This window comes from Pseudoliparis swirei, chromosome 23 (genome assembly GCF_029220125.1).
Source record: "Pseudoliparis swirei isolate HS2019 ecotype Mariana Trench chromosome 23, NWPU_hadal_v1, whole genome shotgun sequence".
Taxonomy (NCBI): Eukaryota; Metazoa; Chordata; class Actinopteri; order Perciformes; family Liparidae; genus Pseudoliparis; species Pseudoliparis swirei.
Genome location: NC_079410.1, coordinates 6,595,018 through 6,619,974, shown reverse-complemented (window position 1 = coordinate 6,619,974; position 24,957 = coordinate 6,595,018). Strand labels below are relative to the sequence as shown.

At 43.8% G+C, this 24,957-nt stretch overlaps 2 protein-coding genes across 7 annotated transcripts in view; one reads left to right on the top strand and one right to left on the bottom strand.

Moving 5' to 3' along the window:
- Positions 1-23,609, top strand: part of LOC130188196 (dedicator of cytokinesis protein 7-like) — a 31,193-nt gene extending 7,584 nt beyond the window's left edge. For 2 of the 5 annotated variants that reach the window (XM_056406400.1, XM_056406403.1), the window contains 42 exons: positions 231-380; positions 947-1,027; positions 1,236-1,392; positions 1,523-1,653; positions 2,779-2,872; positions 2,965-3,127; positions 6,021-6,138; positions 6,728-6,798; positions 6,889-7,027; positions 7,173-7,274; positions 7,376-7,462; positions 8,322-8,553; positions 9,367-9,531; positions 9,671-9,843; positions 10,638-10,739; positions 11,136-11,222; positions 12,184-12,279; positions 13,021-13,161; positions 13,392-13,505; positions 13,630-13,800; positions 13,910-14,049; positions 14,196-14,365; positions 14,513-14,664; positions 15,796-15,978; positions 16,340-16,466; positions 16,549-16,633; positions 16,776-16,872; positions 16,960-17,094; positions 17,409-17,561; positions 17,659-17,817; positions 17,893-17,993; positions 18,098-18,290; positions 18,440-18,583; positions 18,719-18,850; positions 18,964-18,978; positions 19,559-19,684; positions 19,776-19,865; positions 20,503-20,739; positions 20,817-20,960; positions 21,082-21,188; positions 21,300-21,473; positions 22,420-23,609. In XM_056406400.1, coding sequence (XP_056262375.1) covers positions 231-380; positions 947-1,027; positions 1,236-1,392; positions 1,523-1,653; positions 2,779-2,872; positions 2,965-3,127; positions 6,021-6,138; positions 6,728-6,798; positions 6,889-7,027; positions 7,173-7,274; positions 7,376-7,462; positions 8,322-8,553; positions 9,367-9,531; positions 9,671-9,843; positions 10,638-10,739; positions 11,136-11,222; positions 12,184-12,279; positions 13,021-13,161; positions 13,392-13,505; positions 13,630-13,800; positions 13,910-14,049; positions 14,196-14,365; positions 14,513-14,664; positions 15,796-15,978; positions 16,340-16,466; positions 16,549-16,633; positions 16,776-16,872; positions 16,960-17,094; positions 17,409-17,561; positions 17,659-17,817; positions 17,893-17,993; positions 18,098-18,290; positions 18,440-18,583; positions 18,719-18,850; positions 18,964-18,978; positions 19,559-19,684; positions 19,776-19,865; positions 20,503-20,739; positions 20,817-20,960; positions 21,082-21,188; positions 21,300-21,473; positions 22,420-22,462 — 5,481 coding nt within the window. In that variant the 3' untranslated portion in view covers positions 22,463-23,609. The other 3 variants (XM_056406402.1, XM_056406401.1, XM_056406404.1) reach the window with 3 other exon arrangements.
- Positions 3,634-5,364, bottom strand: angptl8 (angiopoietin like 8). 2 transcript variants are annotated; one of them, XM_056406406.1, is made up of 4 exons: positions 4,973-5,364; positions 4,333-4,491; positions 4,057-4,167; positions 3,634-3,971 (listed from the first exon to the last, which is right to left on the bottom strand). In XM_056406406.1, exons 1-4 carry the CDS (start codon positions 5,261-5,263, stop codon positions 3,954-3,956), a joined length of 579 nt encoding a protein of 192 aa, XP_056262381.1. In that variant the 5' UTR covers positions 5,264-5,364; the 3' UTR covers positions 3,634-3,953. The 2 variants fall into 2 exon arrangements, with proteins under 2 accessions (XP_056262381.1, XP_056262382.1); XM_056406407.1 differs by having other exon boundaries at positions 4,333-4,476; positions 4,973-5,357.
- Positions 23,610-24,957: the final 1,348 nt, after the last annotated feature.

Here is a 24,957-nt window from a genome sequence, read left to right as displayed (position 1 = left end):
TTAATAAAATAAGCATCTTCCGATGACCACTCCGTAATACCGCTTACGTAATGCTGAGCTCATGCCGAACTAAATGAATTTCCCTCGTCTCAACAAAGGTCTAAGTGGTCTTGCGGTGTAGATCACTGACTTAAAACTGAATAAAAAATCCCTCGAGGTGCATCTCCGTGATCGTCTTTCCTTCCCCTCCTTCTGCCGCTTCCCGCTGATCTCACTCTTCCCTCCAACAGATCTCTGAGAATTTCTACTTTGACCTGAACTCGGATCAGATGAAAGGACTTCTCAAACCCCACACACCCCACATGGCCATCTCCACATTGGCCCGTTCGGCCATTTTCTCCATCACGTACCCGTCTGCTGACATCTTCTTGGTGATTAAGGTACTGTGAGAACACACTTTTACTCATTGACAATGTCAATGGAATAAAGTTATGTTAGCTCATAAAGATGTTCACTTGCCATTTTAAGCTCTACATAGTGTTTTTGTATTTGTTGATGACATTAGATTAGATTTTCCTTTAGTGTATTTATATCCCACAGTGAGGAAATTTCAGGATCACAGCAGCGAGTGCACATTAGAGCATTAATAAAAAAATAAAACACAATAACAATACTAAATATAGAGAGGAAACAAAAATATATACACAAGGTAGTGTAACATGTATTGTTATCGAGATATATGTCGATGTTTATCGTGTCTTATGTGTGATTTACCCCGTTTACCTTTATTATTGTTTATTACTTTCGGTGAGAACCTTGTAGAAGCCCTTTGGGTTTCCTTTCTCACCTGCACTCATGTCTGTCTTTTAATAATGTTACATTTGTATAGTTTTTCATGTATTGTGCAAATAAATAAGTCTTAACGCATTAAAAAAAAAAATCCAATGATTAGTATGTAATAAAAGATGTGATGTAATGTATTGACACTAGTTTCCATGTATTTCAGCTTGAGAAAGTCCTTCAACAAGGAGACATTGGAGAATGCTGTGAACCCTACATGGTCATGAAAGAGTCCGATTCCTCCAAGGTAATGAGGCCAACGCTGTGTTCGACTGTTTCAATGCTCGGGGGCCGGCGACCTGCACGCACATGCGTCCTTTTTTTATTACTCAATCCTGTCTGGGCAGCTGCAATATTTACCAGCGTCTGATGTCCGGGTGAACTCTGTTGGCCGCTGCGGGTATTTTAAGCCTTTCTTTACATATTTAAATGTCTTCTTCTTCGTCCCGCCTCAGCACAAGGAGAAGCTGGAGAAGCTGCGTCTGCAGGCGGAGCAGTCGTGCAGTCGTCTCGGCCACTTCCGCATGCCTTTTGCCTGGACCGCCATTCACCTTCTCAACATCGTCAGCAGTGTGGGAGGTCTGGACCGGTCGGACCCCGACTCTGACTCTGGTACTGCTGACTCCGAACACCGTTTCACGCGTACACAGGGTCACACATGCATGTACAGAGAGCAAAGAGAAAGTAACAGTGAAGCACGTGTCTTATGCTAATATATGATTGTGAATTATCTTCCCGCCAGAGCGAAAAGGTCACGGAACTTGGAATGAGAGGAAGAAGAAGGGCTTTGAGCGGATGAGTGTGGGGGATGAGATGTGTAACTTCGCCACTTTCCGTCCAGCAACGTTGACCGTCACCAACTTCTTTAAACAGGTCAGACTTATGACTCACGCGATGGTTCATGTTGTTGCACTTATCCTGAATGAGATGTGTGATGTAATGTTTGGGCAAATCATTTCTCTCCGAATGCTGAGTATTGTCACTTTAAAGGCACCAAACTGATAGTTGACTCAATATATAGATCACACAAGTCGTGTTTCCATTCACATATTTTTGAAGTAGCCGACGAAAAAGAAAAGCTCTATTCAAACAGCAGAATTCAAGACAACGTTCTCTATTGCGCTGAAAACTTGAGGTTTGCCTTTGTGAAATTAGAGTTGTTGCTGTTAGTGGATTCTGAAAAAGCTTTCGCTGAATACATTCTGCTGCCAGCTAGATGACGTAAAATAACAAGTAATACGTACTTAACCCTCCTGTTACCTTAGGGTCAATTTGACCCCATTCAATGTTTAATGTCGGTGTTCTTTGGGGTCAATTTGACCCCAGGCTGTTTTTCACTGTGTCAAACATATAAGAAATATCAACTTTTTTATATATTTAAAGGGCTATTTAGGTAGTCAACAAACAAACATAAAGTACCTCACACTTAAACTTGGAAAACAATATTAATTCTAATAATTTTCTGGAGGTTTTAATTGCTGGGGTAAAATATGTCAGTAAATATAAAGGTAACAGGAGGGTTAAACATTGAATGGGGTCAAATTGACCCTAAGGCAACAGGAGGGTTAACTGAAACAAATCCTTGAAGGTGTCTCATACTTTCAGTTTATTTTATATCGCTCAATATCACAAATTACGAATTTGCCTCAGTGGGCGTTACAATCTGTACACATACGACATCCCTGTCCCAAGACCTCCCAGGACCTCACATCGGATACACGGGTCAGTTGGCTGAGGCCACTTGCCCTACTTCCACTCTTCACTGGTGGATTACAGCCACGTGAAGCTTTCATCGCAGACTTCGGACCAGACTCAATTGTAACGGAGTTTATCCGCCTTCAAATCCGTTGATGGAATCGAGCCCGATACACGTTCATTTTCCTTCCACATTTCTCAGGTTCTTGTAAAATTCGCGTGACGATTTATTAAAAACGTAAACATTTTTCGTACAGCGCTCTGCATTTTAAAAGTACCAGTTTTTGTAATTTGTGTCTGAAGGAGGGGGACAGACTGAGTGATGAGGACCTCTATAAGTACCTGGCGGATATGCGCAGACCGTCCTCTGTTCTGCGACGCCTGAGGCCGGTCACAGGTAAACACATTGTGTTCTACGTATGGGGAACTCTCCGTGTTCATGTCGACATTTTAATGGATGGTTTGTGATTTATTTTTTTTGTCCCTCAGCCCAGTTAAAGATTGACATCTCTCCAGCTCCGGACTCGCCTCATTACTGTTTGTCACCAGAGCTGCTTCACGTGAAGCCGTACCCCGACCTGCGTGTTCGCCCAACCAAAAACGTGCTGGAGTTCCCTGCTCGCTACGTCTACACGCCGCACACCACCTACAGGTGAGTGACCCCAGATCACACACACAAGCATGCATGCACGCATATATAGACACACTGTGTACATTGACTCATAGAACAAATATGTCTATATATACTGTGTATATATACTGTGTGTATATATACTGTGTGTATGTATGTATATATATATATCTATATATACTGTATATATATATATATTGTATATATATACAGTATATACATATATATATATACTATATATTCAATTCAGTTTATTTGTATAGCCCAATTAAAAAATGTATATATATATATATATACAGTATATATAGACATATTATACATATATATATATATATATACTGTATATATATATATACAGTATATATAGACATATTATACATATTTATATATATATATATATACTGTATATATATATATATATACAGTATATATATATTTCTTGATTGCACATTGATTTGATTTCTTGTTCTGCCCTCCCTTTAGTCCGTAGATTTAAGCAAATAATGAAATTTATATATACAAAAAACAAGCCTTTTTTTTTTTTTAATGTATTTAAATATTGCACATCTTTACAACATTTAATAATTTAATAGCTTTATTTAAATTCCTCTCTTGAAAAACAAAGTTTACTTAGTGCAGCAAAGTCAAGACGACCACAAGACATTAAAATACACATAAAATAGACGAAAACCACAACAACAAGGACATCATCAAAAGTCTACTAAGATAACCGTGTGGCAGCTCTTTAGCATTCATCGCAGGGTTGGAAGGGAGTGCAGCGACGTTAGTTGAAGTCCAGGTGGACTTGACTCATTCGGAGCTGCGTAGACTCTGAGACCTCAGAGGTTTATGTCATCGCGTCACTCTGGAGGAGAGAAATAAAACAAAATTGAATGACATAAAAAGTTGAAAACCGTACACGATATTTGTTTTCTCGATACGTCTCTTACCATCTTCTCTAGTTCGGAGAGCTTCTCATTCTGGGTCTCGATATTCTCCTTTTGGAAGTCGGTGAAATACTGTAAATCTTTCAAGATGTTGGATTGCTCCTCCGCTCGCCCCTAAAAATATAAATATAAAGTAACCGCTTCTCAACAAATCACTGACTGGTGTTCAAATATGTGACGGCGCTGTGTGCTTTAGCTTGAACCCAAAGCCAATATTGACGGGCTGGCGTGAGAGTGAGGCTGTTTCAACTGTGCAGCGCCTGTGAAGCGTTCTGTCACCTGCAGCTCCTTGATGCTCACGCTGGTGTTGAGATGCAGCTCCAACTCCTTCACTTTGGATTTCAGCTCCGCCTCCTCCTGCTCCACGCGGCCCAGCCGGTCTTCAGCCGTCTTGGTCTGAGCCTGTTGCTTGGCCATCTGGGCCTGTGAAAAGAGCATCTGTCCATATTATCCTCTTTCCACCAAACAACCGACCCCACTGCAGCTGGCAGCTGCCGGCCCCCACAGTGTGACACCCTCACTCTCTTATCTGAGACGAAAGAGGAGCACGCATCCATATACCATCAGGGGAAAATCATTAACCAATCAAATGATGATTATAGGTCGGACAAAAGAAGAAAGAGTGAGACCCCAAAGCGAGAATCGTTACCGGCGTATCGTCGGGTTGTTTAACACTTTTTTTAAATGAGCAAAAGAGCTGCCTTGTTATGTCTCGTCAGCAGTTTTTTCTCTTGAGAGCTGAGAAGCAGAGATTTAATCAGATCGTGCATACTTGGCATACTGCCTCTATCGCTCTCTCCTGCCGTCTTAGATCTGTTAGTTTGATTGTAGCTCTCAGTGGATATCTCTCCCGTAATAACACAGCCATTGAGCGCCACGTGGGGAATCCGTTGTTTACATACTTCAGTGTTTTTCTTACCTGTAGCAAGTGCATCACTTCTTCAATCTGCTTCTCCACCTCCGCAGCCTGCTCAGTCTCCCTCCCCAGCTTGTGGAGGGTCCCCTCGTGGCGCCTCACAGTCTGGCTGATTAGGGCGATCTTGGCCTCCGTGGTTTCATAAACATAGTTAAGGGATTCGCTCAGCTGTATGGCACCAAACATGAGCACGTTGACGTCTTCCATCCTGCCGCTCTTCCTGACGGGAGCGGCACGGGCCGCTCTCAAACTCCCGGCCAAACAAAGCAAGCACAGGCCCCACATCGTCTTCATCGCACCAGTTTGATGTCAAATCTGCAACAAAAAATGAGAGCGGAGAAAAAAAGTTCCGTATTTGTCTCTCGCAGATGTTGAACTAGGAGGTCTGCGCTCCTTATATGGGATGCGTACATGCAATACCAGAGTAAAACATTAGCTCAGCTGTGGTCCAATCACAGGTGTTGTCCGTGAACTCGGTCTCAGTGACCTTGCGTTGAAGTTTAACCCTTCAGGGACTGATTTAGTCTTTTAGGACACAAACGCACCTACACAACAATACATACAGTACAACACTCTTGTGTTGAATACAGCAATATAATGTATGGGCGGTATCATCTGTGTATTGTTATTTAATGTTATTTCAAAGAGATGTGATCTTGTGGTCCGTTATGGCCTCTTGACGAGCAGATAAACGAAGCCGTTACCTCGAGTGTTTATCTTGGACGGGAGGTGAGGTGACATTCGCCAATCCAAATACTGTGTCACACTTTTCCCACGTGCAAATATGACTTTCTTTACCTCTTTTTAAATATTTTTTTTTGCAATAATAGTATTACAGGCTGTTTGTTCGCTGTGAGGTGCTTTACAATCTGAAAGTGAGAAAGCGTCTCCCTTCCACTACAGTGAGGTTAGAGGTAGAGCACTACTATGTTATGATTCTGAATTATCCAACAAACTTTGACTCTTAATGACTAAATTCTGTCCTTGTCATCTTTTCTCTCTCTCTCTCTCTCTCTCTCATCCTCTGCCTTGCATCCTTTTTGCCTTTCAGGAACTTGCTCTATGTTTACCCACAAAGTCTGAACTTCAGCAGCCGTCAGGGCTCCGTGAGGAACATCGCCGTGAAGGTTCAGTTCATGGCGGGAGAGGATCCCAGTCAAGCTATGCCGGTGAGTCGCAGACGAGGAACGATAAGTGAAATGAAACTCCGAGCACGGCTCGAGTCGGTTATAAAAAGTATCCGATGTCTTCTTTGAGCACAGAGGGAAAGACATTTTTTTAACAACGTCTCCAAAATAATCTATTTCTCTTATTTTGTCCACATGCTTAATTTATTTAGAACACTGTTAAATACTCTGAAGTCTTTTACGGTCACTTTCAAGTCTAACTCAACTTTAAAGTCGAAGTCTATTCATTTAAAATTATTTTAATTGTGCAGATAACACGAGAAATTCAAATTATTAATATTGTTCATCAGATTTCTTGGAATATTTTGATTTAATATGAATCAATAATTATTTTTTTTCTTTTCTTTCTGTTCCATGCTTGGATATTACCAAATCAAGAAATGATAATAATGTGAAGTGATTATTAGTAATGCTATAATTTAGGTAATTGTATCCTTAGTTCTTTTTTGATAATAAGGTTTCTAAATGTATATATTGTGTCATAACTGATAAAAGACAATATTACACTTACAATCAGAGGACTTCCTCCTGTACGATATGTAACTCTATTAATACTCTGCCGTTTGACCAGGTCATCTTTGGGAAGTCGAGTTGTGCCGAGTTCATGCAGGACGCGTACACCCCCATCATCTACCACGACAAGTACGGCTACATCCCCCGTTGCCCTTCCTCTGGAGTCCGTCCAGCGCCGTGTCCTCCTCTTTAACATCGTGTTTAACTCTTCACTCTAAGGTCTCCTGAGTTCTATGAGGAGATGAAGATGAAGATTCCTGCCAACCTGACAGACAACCACCATCTGCTGTTCTCCTTCTTCCACATCAGCTGCCAGCCCAAGCAGAACACTCCTCTGGAGACCCCCGTGGGCTACACCGTGAGTCGTCTCCTTCAGCCGGCCCACATCGAATACCTCCACCCACACACACACACACACACACCGGCGCGTCTCGTATCTCCGTCTGTTGTCTTGGCTCTGCTGAGCGATGATCGCGTGTCTCCCTCTCTCCCTCCGCCTGCAGTGGATTCCTCTGATGCAGCACGGCCGCCTGCGCACCGGCTCCTTCAGTCTGCCCGTGTCGATGGAAAAGCTCCCGCCGAGCTACTCCGTCCTCACACCTGACGTGAGTGCGTTTCCAAGGGATTGCGTCGGTATCGGTTTTCCCTTCCGTTGCCTTCTCCCTTTGTGAAGGTGTTAAGTGAGTTGGATGTCACTCTGCGGCAGGTTCAGCTCCCGGGCATGAAGTGGGTGGATAATCACAAGGCGGTGTTCAATGTGGAGGTGACGGCGGCCTCCTCGGTTCACACTCAGGTACACGAATGCAACTTTTATACGATGGTTTCTGTATTTGCTTTAGAAAGTCTTATTGGAGTGAGTTTAGTGTTCTGAACATATTGTCGATTCGTGTTTTTAGAATTGTATTTCTTTATCATTAAGTCAGATTGTGGCATGTGTTTTGATGCAATGGGTTTATTAATAATATATGTTATTTCTCTCTAATTTGACTTTTTACTGTTTTACCATGATCAATTTATTCAGTGCTGTAGTTTTATTTTTTACATTTTATTTTAAATTTATTTAACCAGGAAATGCCTCATTGAGATTAAAAATCTCCTTTACAAGAGTGTCCTGGCCAAGACAGCAGCAGTAGCACGTCACACAAAGTTTCAGACAATATAACATAAAACAGTGACAGACAATATAAAAAACAAAATCACAGCATGAAATAAAACCAAAACTAAGACTCAGATTTATTTATTTAGTTAGTTTAGTTGGTTAGTTTCTTCATCTCATCTCCATTTTCGTCTTGTTTTCGTCTTGTCCATCATTTGTGAAGCACTTTGAATCCCATCTGATTGGTTTGAAGCTATATAACTGAAACGTGATTGTTCGATTGAGCATTCATAGTTTTCCTCTATCTCATTTCACTGAGATTTGACATGCACGCGACAAATGCATTGCACACAGTCAGCCTGTATATGCTATCAGCAGTGTATGCATGTAATATATAAAGAATATTTGTGTTCAGAAAGTCGCATAAACCCTCAGCTTTGCCTGTAAAATCTAGTGGATGATCAACCTGATCAAAACTTGTACGCAAACGTTGTCAGGAAACTGAAATTCAAACCGGTCGAGCGATACTTGATTGTGATTCCGTTGTTGAGTGCAGGACCCTCACCTGGATAAGTTCTTCACTCTCGTGTACGTTCTGGAGGAGTACTCCTTCCCCTTCCGCCTGAAGGACGTCATCATCACCGAGGCCAACATGGAGGGGGAGCTGAAGGCCAGCATGGCCGCGGTGAGGGGCGCTCTGCTGGATACCTGCGTCCGCTTCCTGCACCAGCTGCTCAACAAGCTCATTCAGCTCATCGTCTACCCGCCGGTCATTGCGGGCCAAATTGGTGAGTGAGTTCTGAAGGACGTCCATTTGGGATTGGAAGTGCACTTCTCCGAGCGAGGGACGAAATGCTGATTCGTAACGTGCTAACGGGATGATGATTAAATATGACTTCCCGGGGAAAAAGAAAGGACTGGAGCACACCTGTTGATTTTCAGATTGTTATTGTAGAAACAAACACACGCGTGTGGATGTCTGCACAATTAAAAAGCTGCAAATCTAACCTCAAGCCGAGAGGCTCCTGATGTAGCTGCATGGCCCTGGGACATGAGCGGGGAAGTCGTTTTTTGAAATGAGTAAAAATATTCTTAATGATTTCATCATCACAGCTTTTTCATTTACTTACTGTAGATCCAAATCTTTATTTTTTTTCAGCTTCAGTGACGAACAAGAGATACGATATGCCAGGTGGTAAAATCATACAAATGCATACATTTATCAATCTGAAACAATAATATAAGTCATAGTTACCTTCGCATTGAAAATGCGGAAGGTTATGTTTTGATTGCCGTGTATTTATTTATGTATTTGTCTGCGTGTTACTCTCATAACACAAAAAGTATTAAACCGAATCGCATGAGATTTGGTGGGATGATTGGTTATTATCCGGGGACCATTTGATTAGATTTTGGGATCAATCGGGACAAAGGTCAAGGTCATGAAAATGTCAACATCTTCTTTTTATCCAATTGGCATGCAACTAATGCCAAAATGTTCATAATTCAATGCCCAATCGTGTGATATGCGAAGGTATGCGCTCTACCCAGTGCCCGTTCTAGTTTCTTAAGTTCTGCTCTCGCTCTTGATGTCTCCACAGTGAACCTGGGCCGGGCCGCGTTTGAAGCTATGGCTTTATTGGTCAACCAGATCCACAAGAACCTGGAGGGGAACCAGGACCAACACGGCCGCAACAACCTGCTGGCGTCCTACATCCACTTCTGCTTCCGCGTGCCAACCGCCGAACCGGCGGTACCCCCACCGGGTGAGTCACCCGCGTGAGGTGTGCAGTCTGTGTCCGAGAAGTAGAAAGGGAGACGGCATTCATTCCATTTGGGCACCTGGTTTTTCACTTGCTATTGTTTCACCGTGTGACATTCCCACTTGTCCGTTTTCACGACAAGCTGGCACGCAGTCCTACGAGATGCCGATGCAGTACGCCACTTTATCGAGAACGACGGTCCGGCCGAGCAGCCTCCACCTGTCCCGCTCCAAGAGCATCAGCAACTCCAACCCGGACTTGGCCACCAGCCCCGTTTCTCCTGATGAAGAGGTGCAGAGGATCATCGGGGGCAAGGTGAGCTGCACTGTTGCATAATTAATGTGTGTGGAAGTCTGAATTATGTTAATTAAAGATGCAAGTTTATTTTATCTGAAGAATTGTATTCAAATTGAGGATTTTGATTGTTATTTTTTGGTGTGATAACATATAAACCTTTATAAAGTTTTAAATGTAAAAAAAAAAAAATTATCTTTTACAGCTAAATGAAAGTCATGAAAGCGATGGCATTGTTCATATCAACTTTTACTGTTCTTAAAATTATGCATTTCTTTGCCGTTGTTTTGTGATGATCTATAAAGCATAGCCTCTGACATGTTTCCTCATAGGAGTTTGTTGTTTAATGTTCACATTAATGTCTTTTGCAAATTGTCTAATTTGATTTTGTCCAGCATTAGTTGTACATTTTAAATGAGTTTGGTTATAATCCATTTATAAGCCTTTGTTTGCTACGGTTCCACTTGTGACGTATTCCCACTTTGTTTTATTCTGTTCCTGGTTGTTTGGCTCTTCACAGCAGATTCAATAAGCTCAGGTTGACCATCAGTTAATGATGCTGCTGTCAAAGATGCACTTGTGCTTTGTGCCTCTGTCCTTTGTGTTTCCTTCAGTTCCCTTTTGGTTCTCCCCTGACTCGAGCTTCACTTGTATCCACTCCTCTTCTCTCACTTTTGTTTCCTCCCAGTTGTATCCCTTAAAATTGTCTCGTGTGGTAATTGCCTCCTCCCTTTACTCACTGTGCCCTCGCCTCTTGCCGCACTGTGTGTGTGTTTGTGTGTGTTTGTGTGTGCGTCTCTGGTGGCTTACGGCAGGGCATTGACCGCTCCCACTCCTGGGTAAACTCTGCTTATGCCCCCGGGGGCTCCAGATCTGTGCTACGCCGAAACCCCAACTCCAGCTGTCAGCTCAAGCAGGTGCCAAATCCCTCCTCCTCATCCTCCTCCTCCTCCTCACCTTCACTACCTCACCACCTCCATCCTGAACCGTCTCTGATCAACTCTCGTGGGTCTTTTCCTCCCTCAGTCCTCAAAGGTTCTGTTTGTTTTCCATCTGCCTCTCACTCTGCCATGTCCTGCCTGTCACCCTTCTTTGCAACTTGTTCGTCCGTTTCACAATTCACCCTCTCACCGCCGACTAACCCACCACATCTGTTGTGTGTGAGAGACATAATCTCTGCCTGAGGCTCATCAGATTTTTTTAGCGGAGTTCACGGAGAGCTCTCTGGCCAACCATCCATTTCCTCATTCATCCCCTTTTTCACATCACTTTGTCCTCATCTCTGTGTTCACCTCACCGCCGCTCCATGTCAGGCAAACGACCGCGGCAGCAATCGCATGTCTGCCTATCTGGACAGCGTGGCCTTGTTTTCAGTTCCCACAAGGCAGATTACCAAGAAGGTAAAGCTGACATCTCCTGCAACAAACTGTAAAAACAACAACTTCACAACACATTCTGACCTCCTAACGTTCATCAACTTTCCGTGTCATCGACACTAATCCCCATGACATTTCAACAGTCGTGTCTTTCTGTCAGCTGGTGTGCATTTTTGTTCGTTGGATGCACTGATTTTAATATTCTTTGGTCTGAAAATGTCCGGCAGATTTACTGATGAAAAAGTAAAATTAATTATTACTATCGCTATGATTAATTTGAATGAAACCTTTTATTTATTTATTTTAACCTGAATTAGAAACTATAATGAAACTTTTTATTTATTTATTTTAAACTGTATTAGAAACTGACACCTTTCATTTATTTATTTTAACCTGCATTAGAAACTATAATGAAACCTTTTATTTATTTATTTTAGCCTTAATTAGACACTATAATGACACCTTTTATTTATTTATTTTAACCTGCATTAGAAACTATAATGAAACGTTTTATTTATTTATTTTAACCTTAATTAGACACTATAATGACACCTTTTATTTATTTATTTTAACCTGAATTAGAAACTATAATGACACCTTTTATTTATTTATTTATTTTAACCTGCATTAGAAACTATAATGAAACCTTTTATTTATTTATTTTAACCTGAATTAGAAACTATAATGACACCTTTTATTTATTTATTTTAACCTGCATTAGAAACTATAATGAAACCTTTTATTTATTTATTTTAACCTGCATTAGAAACTATAATGAAACCTTTTATTTATTTATTTTAACCTGAATTAGAAACTGAATAACTATCAAACAGTCACACTGTTATCTTTTACAAATCACAGTAACCGTTCACATCATTCATCTGGTAACTGCAAACAAAAAGCACACCGGTTTAATCTCTTTCATCTGTGTCCTGAAATGGTTGGCTCGTGTAAACTAAGATTATCTTTCTTGGTCGACGTGTAGCTGCTCCACGAGGAGCTGGCGTTGCAGTGGGTGGTCAGCACCACCGCGGTGAGGGAGGCGGCACTGCAGCAGGCCTGGTTTTTCTTCCAGATTATGGTGAGTGTGTCCGTGTGGATTTATGTTCATCACCGTCACAGTTCAGAGGTTTTGAAGTGGGGTTGTGTCGGGTACTTAATCCAGAGTCAGTGTTTTGGCTACAGTGGATGGCGGTTGGCACGCCCCCCAGTTTGGGAGCAAAGTAATATTCTGCTAACATATTTAAGACACTTTAAAAAATCAATTTAATTTTGAGTGCACGCTATATTTAGAACCTCTGGACAGCCCTTTCTGATGGGGAGCTGGAGCCACCAGAATCCTTTGGAAAGAAACTGTTTTACCTCACAGAATACTGGAGTTGCTGGTGTACGGCTGCCTCCATTGGTTTGTGTTTTTAAAAGGTGTGTTTGAAGTCACACAATAACACAAACAAAGTAGCCAATCGAGTCAGCGGTAGACCTGCAGGTCCGGTGGTAAGTGGCTGACTCGTCATGGTGAATGAAATATTCCACTTAATCTGGTATTGATTTTTTTTAGGTCGGTTTTGCCTCGTCTACAGTCTTGCATTACTTTGCTCCTGTGCTGATACTCCTGTCTGTTTCTTGAAACTGGGGGCGTGCCGTCCACTAACTACTGGAGAGAAAACACTAAGTACCTCATACAAGCCACTTCAAAACATCCAAACTATCCCTTTCAGAAGAAGAAAAACAAGCCTCAAAACACACTTATCACGAGACCGTTATTAAAGCTGAATAGGTGATATTTTCATAAAGTTAATCTCTTATTTACTCCGTCCTCCAGACAAAGAGCATGACCCATCACTTATTCCTCACCTCCAAAGTGGACGTTGCCAGACGCCAGCGTTTCCCAGACCGCTTTGTGGACGACATCGCTGCACTTGTGTGCGCCATCAGCGCAGACATCGCCAATCGATACCACAAGGTAAAAAGCCCACGAGCCACACGACCAGCACTAAAGGGAATGAACGGCTGAAAGTCCATTTGTTCAAAAGCATTGAGCAGTAAAAGACGGCCACAGGCTGTTTTTTGAAAGTTTCATCTTTTACGTAACGCTCGATCTGCTACTGTTGTCTTTGATTTGCATAACCCGATATGTCTGTGTGTCTTCTCTTTCCTGTCATCGTATGTTGCTCTTTCCCCTCCGTCTCTCAGGATGTGGAGCTTGTGGAGAGGCTGAATAGCAGTCTGGCCTTCTTCCTGAATGACCTGCTGTCCCTCATGGACCGGGGCTTTGTGTTCAACCTCATCCGCTCCTACTACAAACAGGTGGCTCCTACTTCCCTCCCCGTTGGCCTTTTCGTACCTCAAACACTTTAAATCCCAACGCTCCAGCACACGCGCATTTTTAAAAAACCGTCTTTTACTGACTCAAACCAACCGCTTTGAACAGATTGCCAACAAGCTTCACACGGCGCAGAGCCCCAGCTCCCTGAACGCCCTGAGGGTGGACTTCACTCGCATCGTCTGCAGCCACGAGCACTACGTCGTCCTCAACCTGCCGTGCTCCACTCTCAGCCCTCCGGCCTCCCCCTCCCCCTCCACCTCCTCCACCACCTCACAGGTACCGGAGGCACCGTACAACTGTGATTTAAGCGGCTGATGTTTTGATATCATATCCTTCCACCTCATCTTCTGCCTTCTATCGATTTTTGTTGTTGTTGCATAAACAGAGTTCAGCGTTCTCCAGTATGGTGCAAGACCAGGGCGTGGCCACCATGTTTGAGCTGTCCGTCCCTTTCCGCCAGCAGCACTTCCTGTCCGGCCTGCTGCTTACTGAGCTCTCTCTCATCCTCGATCCTGATGGAGAAGGGTAGGCCTCCTACTTGTTCCACGTATAAGAGTCAGGAGTGTCGTTCAGTTTGAACTTTAAAACGAAATGCAATATAGCACCATTGAGCACACGTGCAGTGATGAACACACCGAATGTGCTGATCCACTTTAATTTTGGACCCGCAGGGTTTTCTTCCTCCATAAAAAGGCCATTAGTGCCGTTCACTCCCTGCTGTGCAGCCATGACGCAGACCCTCGTTACACCGACCCTCAGGTCAGAGCCCACATCGCTCAGCTCTACCTACCGCTCATCCCCATCGTCATGGAGACGTTGCATCAGCTCCACGACTTCACTGGTCAGCACAACATATATGCAACCCGCTGCTATTTTTTACATTTTTTTTAATGGCTATCCGCCTCCTCCGCACATCCATTTCATTTACACAATGGTTTTAATTCCAGTGTTATTGGACCTGAGAGCTCTTTTCTCATTTCTTTTCCAGACTCCTCGCCGGCTCGGTGCCGCCATGCCTCGGCCCACGTCGACGATACCGACCCAGACGGTGGCAACACGATCAGTCAGTCTGTTGCCATGGCGATCGCCGGCTCCCCTTTGCCGCATGTCAAAGCCAACCCGTTTGCGCTGCCCACAGTGGTGAGTGACGGCAGCAGAGGTCAGGCTGTCGTCCCCCCACCCCCTTCCTCCCGGGCCCTGCAGACTAACGGGTCACAGATCAGCCTCTGTGTGGGAGGCGTTCACTCTCTGCAGCTCAACACAGACACTCACTCAGAAGTCATTTGCATTCCTCCCTTGTTGCTCTTATTTTCTGAAGTACAGCTGCTCCTATTAACCTGTAGGCGTCTCTCTGTCCTTCTCCTTTATTTATTTATATATATATATATATAATCACAGGTCACTTCGAAATGTCTTTATTTTTCAAAGAAAAACACTTTTTTTCAATGAAAATAACATTAAATTAATCATTTATATATATATATATATTAGTGCTGTGAAAAATAACGCATTAACTCAGTTAATTAAATTACAGGTTTAACTAGTTATTTATTTTTAACGCATTTAACGCATGCGCAGAATGAGCTTCCAATCCGTCTGTTGTTGGTCGTCTCTCCAGCAGCATGTCATTCTGTCTCTACGTGTCGCGTAAACACGACTCCGATCTCCGTCTCGCGCGCCGCAGAGCTCGGATGCCGGCGCATCGACGAAAAAGTCACTAGCACCCCCGTCAACAACTCTTCTCGGAGCTCTTGCCTGTCTTGAGAACCCTGTAAGTGTATATATGTGATTAATCATGATCAATCCACAGAAACCTGTGATTAACCTGATTAAAAATTTTACTCGTTTCACAGCCCTAATATATAAATATATATGTGTGTGTGTGTATAGAGGCCAATCTCCAGTGTTCTAATCGTACATTGTCTTATCTCCTTAGAAGAGTAACGGAGGGTTAGAAAACCCTTTTTTACATTGGCACAGCTGAAAACAGTTATGCTGGTGAGAGAAGCTATAAAACTGGCCTTTGAGCGACAAGTTTGAGGAATAAAAATTAATATTTCAAATAAAAATCCCAAAAATTCGAACAATGTATTGAATATATGTTCTATTCATTTTGAAATTCATTTGATGAATAAAAGTGCGTTTTCATGGAAAACATGAAATTGTCTGGTGACTCCAAACTTTTGAACGGTAGCGTAAATCTGTAATCAGCCATTTTGTACGCATCCGATTAAAGGACTGGCTCCTGGTTTGTGTGTTTGTCCTCCCCAGGTCGGGCGCCAGTCCAGCTCTCTGTCCGCCGAGTGCAGCAGGACTCTGCTGGTGAGCTTCCTCTGGGTTCTGAAGAATGCAGATGCTGCTCTCCTGGAGCGCTGGGTGTCCGATTTATCTGTTCTGCAAATCAACCGCCTGCTGGACCTGCTGCATCTCTGCGTCTCCTGCTTTGAATACAAGGTACAATAAACCACGGCCACGCCCATCGGAGTCTTAACCAAAGTACACAGGTCTCATTTGAACATGCCAGAGCACACACAGTTTACAAGTGTAACACATCCACACACATGCACATCTGTATTCACCTGCACTCCCAAATGTACACCGCCTATATACCTGTGTACTTCGACTTTAATCTGTCATCAATCTTTGTGTTTAACTTTCTCACATATGCCCATCTCACCCTCTGTAGTTTTTTGGTAGTTTTTAACTGTTGTACATATGTTTTATCTGAGGTTTTTTATGAAATTGAAATTAGTTTTTCCCCTGATGTTTTTTTGTTTTTTTGTCCCCGTCCTGTGATGATTGTTGGTTGTTGTAGGGGAAGAAGACTCTGGAGAGGATCAACAGCCTGACGTTCAAAAAGTCTCAGGACATGAAGGCCCGACTGGAGGAGGCCATACTGGGCACCATTGGGGCTCGTCAGGAGATGGTGCGCCGCTGCAGAGGTAAGTAGCACGGAGGCAGTGTGTGTGTGGGTGTGGGTGTGTGGGTGGTGTTCATACCATTGTGATTCCTCTATTCGACCAGAAAGGAGTCCTTACAGCAGCCAGGAGAATGTCAGGTGGAGGAAGAACGTCACTCACTGGAGACAAAATACAGACCGAGTCGACAAGTATGTTTACGTGAATTAAATTACTTATTCGATTTCTGGATTACAATCTAAAAGACAAACATGATTTAAAAGGTTATCTCTTTGTCTAAATAGTGGTTGAATGTGATACTGATGGATGTGAAAAAAAACCCATCTCTTCCAGGACTAAAACTGAGGTGGAGCAGGAGTCTGTGGTGGATGGAAACTTAGCCACCGAGGCCTCTCTGATCGTACTGGACACAATGGAAATTGTAGTCAAGGTAAAGTCATCATCATCATCATCACACACAGTGCTTTTCCCTTTATGCGGGCTCACCTTGCTCTAACGTGTTGCGTGTCTCTGTCAGACGGTGGTGGCATCCGAGCTAAAGGAAAGTGTTCTGGGAGGAGTGCTGAAAGTCCTCCTCCACAGCATGGCGGGCAACCAGAGCGCCCTCTTCCTGCAGCACTGCTTCACTACACAACGAGCTCTCGTCTTCAAGGTACACCAGTGAACTGTCTCCATTATAATCTTGTCATAGTCACTCAGTGTACTTTCTCTTCTGAGCTATAGTCGCTGTCTCACACCTGATTCATTTAAATGCTTTTTAAAAGGAATCACAAAATGACAATGTATATATTCATTACTCTCCCCCTGTTACCTTGAGTTTGTTTATTAAAGTTTAGTTTTTCACGCATGCCTCAATGATGAACGGAGAATCTGAAAAATAAATCCTCAAATTGTTTAATGAGCAAAACTTTATCAAAACAACCCTCACACCAAGTGTCATTTATGTGTGTGTGTGTGTGTGTGTAGTTCCCAGAGATGCTGTTTGAAGAGGACACGGAGCTCTGTGCCGACCTGTGCCTGCGTCTCCTGCGTCACTGCAGCAGCAGCGTCGGCTCGGTCCGAAGCCACGCCTCCGCCTCCCTCTACCTGCTCATGAGGCAGAACTTTGAGATGGGAAATGTAAGTCTTTGCACTGTCGATTCGTTTTTTTTTTTAATGCTCCTCACTTCCCTATTATTGTGAGGCACAAACTGTCATTATTTTTCCCTCGGGCCAGAACTTTGCTCGAGTGAAGATGCAGGTCACGATGTCCCTGTCGTCGCTGGTGGGAACGTCGCAAAACTTCAACGAGGAGCATCTTCGCCGCTCGCTCAAGACGATCCTGACGTACGCCGAAGAGGACCTGGAGCTGCGTGACACGCCCTTCCCGGAGCAGGTATGTGACCCGCCTCCTGTGTACAGAGAGTGCATAAGACGTATGCTCTAATGTGTTGCGTTTCTTTAACTGCAGGTCCAGGATCTGGTGTTCAACCTGCACATGATTCTTACCGACACCGTTAAGATGAAAGAGCATCAGCAGGATCCAGAGATGCTCATTGACCTGATGTACAGGTACTGTGATGCACGTTGACACCCCCGCCTTGTTTACAACAACAAAAGTGTCACAAATATAATCTCTGATATTTCATTGATTTTTTCTTCTTTTCTCTCTTCAGGATCGCAAAGGGCTACCAGAACTCCCCGGACCTGCGTCTGACGTGGCTCCAGAATATGGCAGGAAAGCACTCGGCGAGAGGGAACCACGCTGAAGCCGCCCACTGTCTGGTCCACAGCGCGGCGCTGGTGGCCGAATACCTCAACATGCTGGAGGATTGCCGCTACCTGCCAATCGGTTGTGTGACTTTTCAGGTCAGCGCGTGCTGTTTTTTTCATATGCTGAATGGAAGAATGAGATTGGAGGTTGTCCCAAAACTAGACCACTTGGACTAAAACTTGCCATTGTTAAAAAGATTCATGTGCTTTAATATAATGTTCTGTACTCGTGTTTTTCCCCTCAGAATATCTCCTCCAACGTACTGGAAGAGTCGGCCGTCTCCGATGACGTCCTGTCTCCAGAGGAGGAAGGGATTTGTACTGGGAAGTACTTCAGTGAGTCCGGTCTGGTGGGCCTCCTGGAGCAGGCAGCTTCCTCCTTCAACATGGTACGACTCATATCCTCCAACCACAGGCTGGATGTTAGCGCCGCTCGAGGTCACAGGATTAACGTGGCTGACGGAGTGTCGGGCGATCGGGTGGCATGCGTACAACTGCGTTTTTCTGTTGTGCTCTAACCCCAGGCCGCCATGTACGAGGCCATAAACGAAGTGTACAAGATCCTTCTGCCCGTCCACGAAGCCAACAGAGACTTCAAAAAGCTGGCCACCATCCACGGGAAGCTGCAGGACGCCTTCAACAAAGTCTACAACCAAGTGAGTCGACAGTCTGTCCCTGAAGTCGCCAGCACATTTACTGCATTGTTAAAATAAACTTCATCCTGTATTCCTCCTCATGTCATCTCTCTTTTTTTCCTCAACTTTTCCAGAGTTCAGGATGGGAGGTATTAGTATATATTTTTTATATTGACTATATGACATTTTAAGGTAACACTTATTCAGCAGTTCTTTTCCATTTGTATTGACGTTGTGTTTTCTTTCTTCCTCTTCTCTCCTCCTGCTTGAACATGTGACTGGTGAGTGACACACAACTTGCTCCCACACTTTGTCAAAGTCGAGTCACTCTTGCAAAACAGTTTCCATCCCTGTTGTTCCGCCCTCCTACTGTGGTGAAACTACATTTCTCTTCTATTACTCGATATGATGTCATCTTAACAACGGTAACAAGAGAGCTTTTTTGACAATTGACTTGAAAGACAAGCAACACAGTGTCAAATTTATATTTTTAATCATGTATTAACCCCCCCCCCCCCCCCATACTGCACAAACCTATTTTTTAACTGAGTGAATTTGATAGATATAACACAATTTGTATGTTATAAAACGACACGTCGCTCCTTTTACCGAGACATTATCGTAAGCTGCTAAGAAAATCAAATATGGACCGTGTCAAATAAAGTCAGCTAATATGAATTCACTCGTTAATTCACCGTCTATATTCTGTGTCCCGTCTTTAGTGCTTAGAGAATATTTGGGACCTACTTCCGCGTGGGCTTCTACGGCTGCCGGTTCGGAGACCTGGACGAACAAGAGTTTGTGTACAAGGAGCCGTCCATCACCAAACTGGCTGAGATCTCCCACAGGCTGGAGGCATGTTTACGACTCGGGGTGTGAATAAAAGATGTCATTGGTGATTTTCGTGAAATGCATTTCTAAAGACGACAATCTCTTCGTTGCACAGGAGTTCTACTCGGAGAGGTTTGGGGATGACATGGTGGAAATTATCAAGGACTCCAACCCGGTCGATAAAAACAAACTGGATCCCAACAAGGTAATGTGTGTGTGTGTGTGTGTGTGTGTGTGTATGTATATAAATATATATATAGTAATCAATAGAGAAAATATATAGGACTTTGTTCACATTTCAAGCTAATGTGATCCAAATATTCTTTTTTATGATGAAACGTGAACACACAGAAATCATTATTACATTTTTTCCATTCGGATCTGGGTTCAAATCAGATATTAAATCTCATACATATCTGATCACTGCTCATGCGGCCGCCGTGACAACAGTTATATTGTCTCCGTTAGATTTAACAATATGTTAGTGGCTGTTTTCCTCCAACAGCAGGAAGCAGTTGAAGACTATTTGCCTCTTCATCAATCATGTAAATTAACTCAACAGACTTTCCACAATTCACTTGTTTCTTCTGATACTGTTGTCATGTTTCACAACTCAGGACTCTGATTTAATGAAAGCACATGTCATTGAGTGGTGGTGTTTCAGGACAGTCACTCATCTGACTTAGATGATTAAACGTAGTTGACAGAAGAGACGTTTCAAGGCCGAGATCTGTTGGCACCGATCTCGGCGCAATATGAATTTGAACAGTTTTGGCAGAAAGATTGGATCTGGTTGAAAATGCAACGGCAGTGTACCGACGACAGGTTGTGTTTGTTTTCAGGCCTACCTCCAGATCACCTACGTCGAGGCGTTCTTCGACACATACGAGCTGAAGGAGAGAATCACCTACTTTGACAAGAACTACAACCTGCGCACGTTCATGTACTGCACCCCCTTCACCCTGGACGGCCGAGCCCACGGCGACCTCAACGAGCAGTACAAGCGCAAGAGCATCCTCACGACTTCTCACGCCTTCCCGTACATCAAGACGCGCGTCAATGTCATCCACAAGGAAGAGGTGGGTTTTCTGTTCTCGGCGGAGGGAGGGAGGTGTATTTGGATGAGTTTTCGATGCTAATTTCTCCGTCTCTCCAGATCATTCTCGTCCCCATGGAGGTGGCCATCGAGGACATGCAGAAGAAGACTCAGGAGCTCGCCTTCGCCACAAACCAAGAGCCTTCAGACGCCAAGATGCTGCAGATGGTGCTGCAGGGCTCTGTGGGCACCACCGTCAACCAGGTCCGAGATCCCACATCCTCCGCGATCGTTAATTCCTTTTACGATTGGGTTGAGAGTCTGGGTCAGACGAGTGGCGACAGACATTCCTCGGCGGATGCGTAACGGCCTCTCCCCCGCACAGGGCCCCCTCGAGGTGGCGCAGGTCTTTCTCTCCGACATTCCTGATGATCCGAAGCTGTTTCGCCATCACAACAAACTGCGCCTCTGCTTTAAAGACTTCACGAAGAGGTGAGGACACGTCCCGCGGCCCGGACGCAGACCGCCGCGTAACCAATAAATGCAAAACCGCAACTCTCGCCGTCTTCTCTGCTGCTTTCCCCCCCCCCCCCCCCCGTGCAGGTGTGAGGATGCCCTGAGGAAGAATAAATCCCTGATTGGACCGGATCAGAAGGAGTACCACAGAGAGCTGGAGAGGAACTACAATAAACTGAAAGACGCTCTGGGTCCTCTCATCACCCGAAAGATCCCCCAGCTATACAGAACCCTGCCAGCACAGGCTACGCAAACACAACGGTAACTTGAGACAATAACACACACACACACACACACACGCCTGCGCACAGAAACACACGCAATGAGCTCATGCTTTCTCTCCAACAAGAGCAACTTGAAACCAAACTTTATCATCCTCCAGTTCACAGGCTCACGGGGACTTGAAAACGGTCCCATTTCTCAAGAGATTTTACATTTACTTGCGACGAGAAGTTGGTGCCGCGCCCGAAGTATTAAATCCTGCTCGGCCATGGAAACTATCGGCACATGATTTTAGTTTTCATCTGCTTTTGGCATCGGCTCTGTTACATTTGAGGGTCTGACCGCTGTTCCATAATGAAAGACAGAGCTGCAGTCAACAGCACCTGCCAGAGGGATCCTTTCATACTGACGATGAATCACTTAGAGCTGCAATTTCTATTGCTCTCAACATGGCAGCGGCTCACAGCTACAGATGCTAACCGCTAATGATGCTAACAGAGCTGATGGTGTTTACTTGGGGGGGCGACGGCATAGGACGGGTTGGCCAAGACGGCGTTATCAGCTGTAATCGGCGTGCATAGCGGCGGCCCGTGGGCTATCCAGTGTGGCACACACACCGGGACTCACATCCACAGTATGCACACACGGCGACGCAAAGGAAGCACAAAGCAGCTCGGGTTACTCCTCTTCCTTTTCCTGCTCAGGTAGATAAATGTTAAAACATGATATTGAGGTAAAATGTCCCTTGGAGGCATTCAATGATGACGTGGTTTACCTCATTCTGACTCCTTGAAAGTACACACTCAATTAAAGGAACACGGGCATTTAGCGGGGTCACCATAAAAAGACAATGTTCACATTGTTCCATTAGACTTGCACTAATTATTCATGAGACCGCCTCAATTCTGCAGGTTTTCTGCACAATAAACCAAAACACACATCCAGTAACACCCCTCCTCTGGGTTGTCTCGCTTTTCTCTCGCAGGAACTCCTTCAGCCGGTCCAGTCTCCGCAGAGTCGACTGTTGAAGCGAACCGGAAAACTGAAATGAGGCGGAGCTCGTTATTTTACCCAGACAGCCCACCACCACCGCCACTACACACACACACACACACACACTTGTCACCTTCCCCCCCCTGCCACCACCACTGTCACACCTCTGTAGGAGAAAACCTTGGCTGTTGATACTGGGAGGTTATCTGCACTGTAAACACCGACATTCGGAGCGAGGCTCTGCCATGTCAGCTTTTTAAACCGAGTCTCCTCACAGTAATCTCTCCGAGCTTCAGGTTTAAACTTTTTGCAGGACTAAAGCTGCCAAACACATTTTGTATCCACATTGTTTGGTTGGGTGGGGGAGAGGTTGTTTGGAGCTTATCTGTTTTTGTTAATCTGTTTTCTTTTAATCTGTTTTTGTGCTCGTGTTTGTTTTTGAAGAGGCTGTAGTTTGTCTGTTTGGAGTCGAGGCCTTATTTAATTTTCTTCTCGACCATGCCTGGTAGTAGTCACTGCCAGACTTGGTTATTAAATAGTCCCAGGGAGTTTTCTTTTGTTATCAACAGACCAAATAACTCGCATTCCTCCTGCCTCAAGTTGTCTCGTTTATCTGCCCATCTCTCGTTTATAAGAATTCATGAAGGAGCGGAGGCCGGGATCGTTCTCCAGCCGGAGTCCAGCGGGAGCGAGCTGTGGGAGCGGTTCTGGAAGGAAAAAGGATTATTGTAGTGGAGGAGAGGCAGGACGGGACGTTGAACCGCTTTTAAACTGTGAACTTGTCTTGTTTGTCATGTTTATCAGCACTGCGTCGTCCATCCCCACCGCCCTGCAGCGCAGTCTGATAACTGAACTTGTGTTTGCATCATGAATGCAATAAGTCCTCTTTGAACTGCCTTTGAGCTGCTGCCGCTCCCAATGTGTCGTGTGTGTCCAACGCTCGGGCAGATGTTTAGTATATTCTCTGTAGCTATTTCTAACTACTGTATCGATTATATTGCACTATTGTAAACAACCTGCAGCACATTAACACTGTACCTACTACACACATCCATGCTTTTGTTATTTTACAAAGCTGGAAACTGACTCTTTTATTTTTTTATTTTATTTTTACCAACTAGTCAAAATTTTTTTTTATTTATTGTCTTTTTTACTGCCTTCTATTAAAGTTCTCTTCATACACCTCTGGTCAGCTTTTATTTGTGTGTGTGGCTAATGAGCAGAATAATAGATGTATCTCAATATTTATTTTTATCAAAGTTTTGTGGTGGCAATAACTGAAATTATGTAATACTCTCTTTAGGAGTCATAGTGACTACTAATGGTATCAAATTGTGATATATTAGGCCGGTGTTGTATCTGTTTTGCTATCTGACAATAATAATAATACATAAGGGACTTACCTTTTTAAAATGTATTATTTCTATTATAGCTGAAAAGTTAAATTTTTGTGATTTTGCTCTCTTTCTTGTGTATTTAAACACGGAGAACAAATCGAAAATAATGTAAAGTATTTGACTGATTCAGATGGTACAAGAAAAATATCACTACCTCAGTGTTTGTCATCTGGCTTTTTAATTAAGAACTTAAACCAGGAGCATCTGATAAACCTCGGGTGATTAAATTAACTGCACTTAACTGATTCACAAGTTGTAATCTTCAGTACTCGCCGGCCTCTTCTAAATCACATTGCTTTCTACATTCACACAAACACTCCCCTAACCTTCGTGTGTCATGGTTTTAAAGACAGGGCAAAGACGTATGTGATCTAGATGTCTTTCTGACCTCCCTTTTCCACACCATTTGTCTTAATTTCCTGTGGCACTACGAAGAGCCACGTTCCAGCCGTCAATGTTGGTCTAATTTACCAGAATGAAGGGCCCCGCGTTTACGTTCGGATACTTTACGGAGACTTACGATGGCTCGGTCCATCGCAGCTGAGGGCTGGAAGTTTTCCACTGAGCACAATCACTCAGTACTCTACTGTGGTCGAGTTGTAATGAATTAAGTTATAGTTTAGAAAATAAATAAAACCGTTAAGTTTTAAAATGTGACTCAAAAATCTTTTCTAAATTAATGTTAATTAAATGTTTTGTGGATGTTTTTCTTTTCCATCTTATTACCTGAACATATGTCAAACATGTTGTTGTTTTTGAGCTCTGGTCTCTTCCCCACTCTCTTTTTGTCTCTGAGGTTATTTAAAGGTTTGTTGGTCCTTTTAATGTCCTTGGAGGTTCTTACTTGTACTCGAACTTTGAATGTTCTTGATATTTCTTGTTCTTCCTTAAAAGCTCGTTGTACTTTGGAGTTTCCCTTCTCGTCCTTGCAGAGAGCCTAAAGTGTTCAGGGGATCTGGCGGGTCCTCCTACTGAGGTTCTTTGGTTTCCATGGAGGTTCTTGGAGGCCCTTGAACTTACCTTGCGAAGGTCCTTGATCCACTAAGAGCTTAGATGGTCATATACCTGGGTCTCCGGGAACCGGTCTCTTTAGGTGTTTTTAAAAATAGATTGAAAGATATGGAGGGAAATTC